At 37.9% G+C, this 8,940-nt stretch overlaps 1 protein-coding gene across 1 annotated transcript in view; it reads left to right on the top strand.

Annotated features, from left to right (window-relative positions):
- Nucleotides 1–8,940, top strand: part of fbn1 (fibrillin 1) — an 88,826-nt gene that overhangs the window by 65,776 nt on the left and 14,110 nt on the right. Inside the window, exons 48-54 of the mRNA XM_016285771.1 lie at nucleotides 213–344; nucleotides 1,779–1,898; nucleotides 2,831–2,953; nucleotides 3,023–3,154; nucleotides 6,448–6,573; nucleotides 7,561–7,767; nucleotides 7,848–7,973. Coding sequence (XP_016141257.1) covers nucleotides 213–344; nucleotides 1,779–1,898; nucleotides 2,831–2,953; nucleotides 3,023–3,154; nucleotides 6,448–6,573; nucleotides 7,561–7,767; nucleotides 7,848–7,973 — 966 coding nt within the window. The remainder of the gene's footprint in view (nucleotides 1–212; nucleotides 345–1,778; nucleotides 1,899–2,830; nucleotides 2,954–3,022; nucleotides 3,155–6,447; nucleotides 6,574–7,560; nucleotides 7,768–7,847; nucleotides 7,974–8,940) is intronic.

The following is an 8,940-nucleotide window of genomic DNA, read 5'->3' as shown; positions in this document are numbered from 1 at the left end:
TTTTTTTTTCTTTCGTTTTGTTAATCTGTCAATGATTTAAGTGAAATATATTTAATGTATAGGCCAATATAGTCTATTAATTTTTATGTAAGCCTACAGTTTTATTCTGTTTTCTCCGTTCACAGAAGCTTTCATTCGTTTCCGTTTTTTGTTTTCGTTCCTTGAACCGGTTCAGAGCCCTGGTTCAAACCGCTTCATCCATGTTTGTGTTTGCTCAGATATCGACGAATGCTCTCAGACGGCAGAGATCTGCATCTTTGGCAAGTGTGTGAACACGCCAGGCAGCTTCAGGTGCGAGTGTCCGGAGGGATTCCAGCTGTCCTCGACCGGAAAGAGATGTATGGGTGAGTTATCGCAGATATATATCCCACAATTCCGTGATGCTGCAGGTCATCAGTCAGGAATCTCGTCATGTTTAATGAGTGAATGATTTGTTTCTTCGAGATGTAGGAAGGAAACAGAACACAAGGCTGCTTGTGCATTTGTTGTCTTTCACTTGCTTACACTTTCCAGTCTGACTCCATGGACAGGACAGTGTGTGTGTGTGTGTTTAGAGGGTGTAAAGGCATCTGCAAACTCACACACGCACGCACACACACACACATAGACACACACACTCTCACACACAAACACACGCACACACACTTACTCTGCTATCTAAACGGGCTCTATCATGTTTAGGCACCTTGTGACTTGAGCAGAATCATTGGAGAAAAAGTCATTTGGGAAGAATCATTTGAGAAAGAATCATCTACATCTGTGAACCTCATGTTTATATCTTTATTGAAAGTCATTTCCTAATGCCAAGTTTGTTTTTATATGTTTAGTTATTTTCAACAAGTCACCTTGTTTCCATTTTAGAAAGATTGAACTTTATTCTTTCTTAAATAGTTCTCAAATGATTCTTCTCAATTGACTCTACCCAAATTACTTTTCTGAATTGATTCTTCCCAAATTATTCTTCCTAAATTCTTCTACTTTAATGAATCTAAGAATACTTTGGCAGCTTTACACAAGAAATCAATGTGTGTTTGTTGTCGTCAGATATTCGTGTGAATTATTGTTACACTAAGTTCGAGAACGGACGCTGTCAGGCTCCGAAGCCCTTCAACACAACTAAAGACTCCTGCTGCTGCAGCGTGATGCCGGGTCAGGGATGGGGCGACCCGTGTGAGATCTGCCCCTCTCCGGAGGAGGAGGGTGAGTATACACACACACACACACACTCTCTCTCTCTCACACACACACACACACACAGACTGATACACACACACACACTCACTCACACACACACACACACACACTCACTCACTCACTCACTCACTCACTCACTCACTCACTCACTCACTCACTCACTCACTCACTCACTCACTCACTCACTCACTCACTCACTCACTCACTCACTCACTCACTCACTCACTCACTCACTCACTCACTCACTCACTCACTCACTCACTCACTCACTCACTCACTCACTCACTCACTCACTCACTCACTCACTCACTCACTCACTCACTCACTCACTCACACACACACACACACACACTCACTCACACACTCACACACACACACACACACACACACAGAGAGAGACTGATACACACACACACACATTGACACACACACAGAGAGAGACTGATACACACACACACACTCGCACACACACTCACACTCACATGACGTGATGGCAGTAATTGTTATTGTGTGTGTGTGTGTGTTTCAACAGCTAAACCATAAAAACAAACCTGTGTGTGTGTGTATGCGCTCTCCGTCATCAGACACGAACGAGTGTGAGCTGGGGAACCCCTGTGGGAACGGCTCCTGCACAAACGTGGAGGGAGCGTTTGAGTGCAGCTGTGACGAGGGGTTCGAGCCCGGACCCATGATGACCTGTGAAGGTCAGTGATGAGGTGCTGCTGTAGTTATTCTCCAGATCTGCTGATGTTCCTGTAGGCACTCACTTTGTTCATTCGATCTGAAGCCCAGTTTGGTTCAGTTCTGATCCGCTGTATATCTGGGTCTTCATCATGAGTATGACTGTGAGTACTAGCAGCAGCTGATTAACAATATAAATCTAATGATTTATTTACTTTTTTTCTCACCATGAATATAGCCGTGGTAGCTGGCATGTTGCTAAACTAGAACAAACAAATTGAAAATGTAAAAAAATATTATTGGAGTGCAGTTTACAGGAATACTATTATTTCTATTTCAAAAATCTTTCACGTTTTATTTAATGTGTTACTGTGTTTTCACCATCAATATAAAATATTAATAAAACGTTCTGACATTTTTCTCACAATTCTGAATTTATATCTTACAATTCTGACTTTTTGAAAAAAGTAATAATTAAAAATGGAAAGATATGAACTCAGAATTGCGTTTAAGGTTTAAGCTTATTCTGAGAAAAATTCAGAATTCTGTGTTTATATCTCGCAATTCTGACTTTTTTCTACCACTTGTGAGAAACAAACTCTGAATTGTGAGATATAAACTCAAGATTGAAAGAAAGTCGCAGTTACCTTTTTTTATTATTTTATTCTGTGGTGGAAACAGGCTTCCATAGGTATAAAATATATAAAAATATATAAAATATATAAAATTATATTTAACAGACATAACGATGACCAATAGCACTGATTTAAAGTAATTTGTAAAAAAAATAGTTTTTAAGTACTTTATTTGTAAAACTTTTTCAAAAACATAACGCTCCATAGCGTACAGTATATGTATATTAATACAATATAACCAGAACGATAAGGACGTTTTTGATCATTTTCCACGGCTCTGCTGTGAACACGTCTGATGAAAACGTGTGCTGTGTTTTTAGATATCAACGAGTGTTCCCAGAATCCCCTGCTGTGTGCGTTCCGCTGTGTCAACACGGTGGGCTCGTACGAATGCAAATGTCCAGCGGGATACGTGCTGAGAGAAGACCGCCGGATGTGCAAAGGTAAAGACGAGTCTTTCAGCGTCACAAACACACATCATCACGTTTGAACGCTCCTCTTGTGCTCATCAGATCAGAACGAGTGCGAGGAGGGTCTGGATGACTGTGCGTCCAGAGGAATGACCTGTAAGAATCTGATCGGCACGTACATGTGCATCTGCTCGCCGGGATACACCAGACAGCCCAACGGAGACAGCTGCGTGGGTGAGCGCTCATATCCCGATGCTTACTGATGCAGACTCCTGACTCCTGACTAGACATGTGTCGAATACTTTTCCCATCAACTGGCCACAATGCACAACACCGCTGTATGCTGTGTCAAATCTCATCTGATGCAAACAAGCACATTCACTCTCTGACAGCAGATGGCGCTAAACAGCAGAAATACAGCCGTTACCCCGGAAACCATAGATGTACACTACTGATCAAAAGTTTGGGATCAGAACGATTATTTATGTTTTTACAGGAGTTTCTTCTGCTCATCAAGGCTGCCTTTATTTGATCAAAAATACAGGGAAAAATTTTTGAAATATTATTATGATGTAAAATAATGTTTTTCTATTTTAATATACATTAAAATATAATTTATTTCTGTGATGCTGCGCTGTATTTCCAGCATCATTCCTCCAGTCTTCAGTGTCACATGATCTTCAGAAATCAGTATAATATGCTGATTTATCATCAGTTGTGCTGCTTCATATTTTTCTTTTTCAGGATTCTTTGATGAATAAACAGTTAAAAAGAAGAGCATTTATTTAAATTAGAAATATTTTCTAACAATATACACTACCGTGTTTGGGGTCAGTACATTTTTATTCTTTCTTTGTTTTTTGAAAGAAATTAAAACTTTTATTCAGCGAGGATGTGTTACTTTTTCAGGATTCTTTGATGAATAAACAGTTAAAAAGAAGAGCATTTATTTAAATTAGAAATATTTTCTAACAATATACACTACCGTGTTTGGGGTCAGTACATTTTTATTCTTTCTTTGTTTTTTGAAAGAAATTAAAACTTTTATTCAGCGAGGATGTGTTAAATTGATAAGAAGTGACAGCAAAGATTTATATTGTTAGAAAAGATTTATATTTTGAATAAATGCTGTTCTTTTGTAACTTTTTATTCATCAAAGAATCCTGAAAAAGAAAAATATGAAGCAGCACAACTGATGATAAATCAGCATATTATACTGATTTCTGAAGATCATGTGACACTGAAGACTGGAGGAATGATGCTGGAAATACAGCTGCGCATCACAGAAATACATTATATTTTAAAGGATATTAAAATAGAAACCCTTATTTTATATTGTAATAACATTTTGCGAGATTACTGTTTTTTCTGTATTTTTGATCAAATAAATGCAGCTTTGACGAGCAGAAGATACTTCTTTAAAACATATTACAGGTCTTACTGATCCCACACTTTTGAGCGGTGGTGTAAATATACGTAGATGCCTCATTAGTTTCTATGGGTCGCGATAAGTAAGCCATCCGCCTTTTTTGGAGCGCTCTGCAAACCTTGAGTGAAAGCTGACTGTGTGCGTCTACATCAGTAAGTTGTACGCATGTATATCTTTGAATATTCATTGATTATTATGGTGAATGACGTCAACGTATCTGGAGCGGTCGAATAGGGCATCTATACAAATCTATGCCGGAAACCAAAATAGCTGAGCTCCTTTGTGTTTCTGAATGATTTAAATTGCCGTTCAGATTTGTGTATATGCTATTTCGGCGCCAAAAACTTAAGGCTATTTACTTCAAAACATTTTAACATTTTAATCTGGACTATAACATGCCCTAGATATTGTTTGAAAGTGTTTAGATTTTTCTATTCTTCGGTCACACTTCACATTAGGGCTGCATTAGTTAACATAAACTGCCAATGAAAAATTCTTCTAAACGTTCATTAATCTCAGGTAATTCCAATATTTAATAACACGTTAAAAAATCAAAAGTTGCAACTGTGTTATTTAATGAGCTAACATGAACTAAGATTAATAACTTCTGTATCAAATGTAGCAATTGCTCATTGTTAATGATAATGCATTAACTAAGGTTAACTAATGCAATCTTTGCTTTATTATATTTAAATGTTCAGTTATTTTTGTTATAAAAAATACTGTTATACTGCATTATGACAACACTTTTTTGCAACTAAATTTCAATATCGTGATAATACCGTATACCGTGATGAAAGCATGAGCAATTAATCGCGACATGAAAATTTGATACCGGCCTGTTTCTTTTTTGGATTAATTTTCAAATCTTATTATTTGTATTTAAATCTCTACATGGTATAGCCCCATCATATATCGCAGATCTAATCCAGGAACAAAAACCAACGAGACCTTTACGATCTCAATCACAGAAACTTCTTGTTATATGTAATATATTAGGAACGTACCGACGCTCAGTCAGTTTAAAAGCCATTTGAAAACATATTTCTTTATGATAGTGTTTCATCAAAGATTTTTGCACTTTAAAAAATAAATACAACCTCACATTGTGTCAATCATGTTTACAGACTGCCTCCAAAACTTTCATCCGTCATAAAAATAAAAAAAAGCAATTTCTTTGATGCATGTCTTTCTTTCTTCAGTCGTAAAGAAATTTAGTTTTTTGAGGAAAACATTTCAGGATTTCTCTCCATATAATGGACTTCTATGGTGCCCCTGAGTTTGAACTTCCAAAATGCAGTTTAAATGCAGCTTCAAAGAGCTCTAAACGATCCCAGCCGAGGAAGAAGGGTCTTATCTAGCGAAACGATGTCTTGTCTTGCTCTGCGTGAACTCTGTGCATTCCGGTTCATAACAGTTAGGGAATGTCTAAAAACTCCCGTCTCGTTTTCTCCTCCAACATCAAAATCGTCCTACATCGCTGCAGAAGTACCGACCCAGTGTTTACAAAGTGAACATGCAAAGAAGATCAAACGCCCTTTACAGTAAAACAGCGTTGTAGGATGATTTTGAAGTTTGAAGACGGGAGTTTTTAGACATACCCTAACTGTCATGAACCGGAAAAAACAGAGTTCACACAGAGCTAGACAAGATGAGCGTTTGAGGTTGAAAAGTACATAACTTGTAATTTTGTTTTAGAAAATAACCGGTCGTTTCGCTAGATAAGACCCTTCTTCCTCGGCTGGGATCGTTTAGAGCTCTTTGAAGCTGCATTTAAACTGCATTTTGGAAGTTCAAACTCAGGGGCACCATAGAAGTCCATTATATGGAGAGAAATCCTGAAATGTTTTCCTCAAAAAACATAATTTCTTTACGACTGAAGAAAGAAAGACATGAACATCTTGGACGACAAGGGGGTGAGTACATTATCTGTCAATTTGTGTTCTGGAAGTGAACTACTCCTTTAAGGTTTCTCTTTTTACATTTCTTAATTTAAAAATGTTTTCCTCTTCTAATTGCTCTATTGTTTGTACAGCACTATGGTCAACGTTGTTGTTTTATTCAGTGCTTTAGAAATAAACTTGAACTTTGCGCACAGATCTGAACGAATGCACGGCCAAACCGGGCATCTGTGAGAACGGCCGCTGCGAGAACACGGTGGGCAGTTACCGCTGCATCTGCGATCAGGGCTTCAGTCCCAGTCCCAGCAGGACCGAGTGCATCGGTAAGAGTTACGCTTACATGGACATCGGTAATTTACCTTATTATAAATAAAACAATATTACGATTAAGGTGTTTCAAAGCTGGTCAAAGTGTCTTTAGAAATAATTTTTGGTCTCAAATTTTACTGGTATGAAGAATTTTTGGGTATAATATGTCACAGTTTACTTTATTCAGAGGCGGATGAAGTATTTTTACTCTGCTGTGAAAGTACTTTTCAGGTGTCTGTACTTTAACAGTGTTTTTCTTTAGAAAACCTTAACTTCACAACATTCCAAAGCATAATATTGTACTTTTTACTGCACTACGTTTCATATTAAATATCATTTAAACTTAATTGTATTAGAAATCTAGTACTTTCTTAATTTTACTCAAGTAAAAGTAATTTAAAGTTTTACTTGAGTACAAGAAAGTACTAAATTTTTAAATGTTCCTAAGTATTAAAGGTAAAAAAACAACAACATTTATTTATGAAATGTAGTGCAGTAAAAAGTACGACATTATGCTTTGGAATGTAGTGAAGTAAAAGTTTTTTTTGAGACTTGCTGCTGCCAATACATCCACAACATGCTGCTGTGAGCATGTAAGAAACACTGCTGCTGCACATATAACATACATGAAATAACCCCTATATAGCATACATGAATCACCTCGTAGCAGATCTATACAGGTGGAGCTGGGGAAGGTGGAGGGTTTCTGAAGCAAGCTGAAGAAACTGCTACCGCAAGCACCAGTCATATATTTAAATGTTGAGCTGCGAGCTCATTGGCTACCGATACAGGAGAGAACCAATCAGCTGTGCCATGTGATAATGATGTCATTAGGTCAGATTGAGTTAGACCTATCGGACTGCGCCATCTAGAGTTTCATGCCAGAGCTCTGTATTTAGCAAGATGTCTTGCAGGTTAAGCTAGTTAACCTGGTAAAGCACCAGCATCACAAACCCATTGTACACTGGGCTGATAACAGACACTCTGTGTGTGTGTGTCAGATAACCGTCAGGGCTTCTGCTTCCTGGAGGTTCTGCAGACCATGTGTCAGATGAGTTCCAGCAGTCGCGTCAGCGTTAGGAAGTCCGAGTGCTGTTGTGACGGGGGCCGCGGCTGGGGGCCCAACTGTGAGCTCTGCCCGCTGCCCGGGACCACGCAGTACAAGAAGATGTGCCCGCTGGGCCCCGGATACACCACCGACGGCGAGGGTAACACCGACGGCTCGCGTGTTTGTGCTGCTGAGTGTGTTTGCGTGTGGATCTGTGGATGATCTGTGTGTGCTCTGCAGATATCGACGAGTGTAAGGTGATGGGGAATCTGTGCAAGAACGGCCAGTGTCTGAACACGCTGGGCTCCTTCAGCTGCGTCTGTAAACCCGGATACACCACTGACATCAGCGGCACGCAGTGCGTGGGTGAGTCAAGTCACCTTTATTAATATAGCGCTTTTAACAATACAGATTGGGTCAAAGCAACTGTACAGCATTAATTAGGAAAATAGTGTGTCAATAATGCAAAAACAATGAGTCTCACACTCGCACACAGACGTGTTTTTGACTGTATTAGTGAGCACAGTTCCAGACATTTCTGAGATCTCTTCTGAAACTCATGTGAGATTACTGGTAACTACAACTAATACAATAAATATAGCAATAACTACAATGATGACTAAAACAATACTACAAAACTACTGCAATAATTTTAACGATAACTACAGCGATAACTAATAACTATAACCATGACTATAAATGATAACTATAGTGTAAGCGATAACTATAATGATAGCTATAACAATAACTACAGCAATAATTTTAATGATAACTACAGCGATAACTATATTGATAACTATAACCATGACTAGGGATGCACCGATATGAAAATTTTGGCCGATACCAATAACCGATAATTCTTTATTTTTGAAAGCCGATAACCGATATGTTGGCCGATAAATCTATATCCAAATTGTTATATACTTTTTGAGACCCTGATTACAAAAAAGGTCTCATCATTAAAAACCACATCCCAAACACTTCAACATAAGCAGCCTAGTTTGAACGGTGTACGTTTTAAAAATAATTTTACTCTCCCATTACCAAATTTAGTCATAAAAAAGTCTTACAAATAAATACAATAATGCATAAATAATGCAAACAAGTCATTGGACATCATTACACGTGTAAAGAATCAAAATGAATGCGCCACAGATCAATAAAACAGAATAGCCTCTGCACGGACAATAATTAAATGATTTTAATTACTAAACCATATTGTTGATGAAAATAATAAGAGAAAAATACAAGTGGTTGTTGTTATTAATAATGTATCAATGATTTTGAAAAAGTAACAAATTAATACCACTGTTTTAAACAGCAGCCGTTTGAG

The sequence above is a fragment of the Sinocyclocheilus grahami genome, unplaced genomic scaffold, assembly GCF_001515645.1.
Source record: "Sinocyclocheilus grahami isolate Dianchi unplaced genomic scaffold, SAMN03320097.WGS_v1.1 scaffold201.1, whole genome shotgun sequence".
Lineage (NCBI taxonomy): Eukaryota > Metazoa > Chordata > Actinopteri > Cypriniformes > Cyprinidae > Sinocyclocheilus > Sinocyclocheilus grahami.
This window is presented reverse-complemented; position numbering and strand designations above follow the sequence as displayed.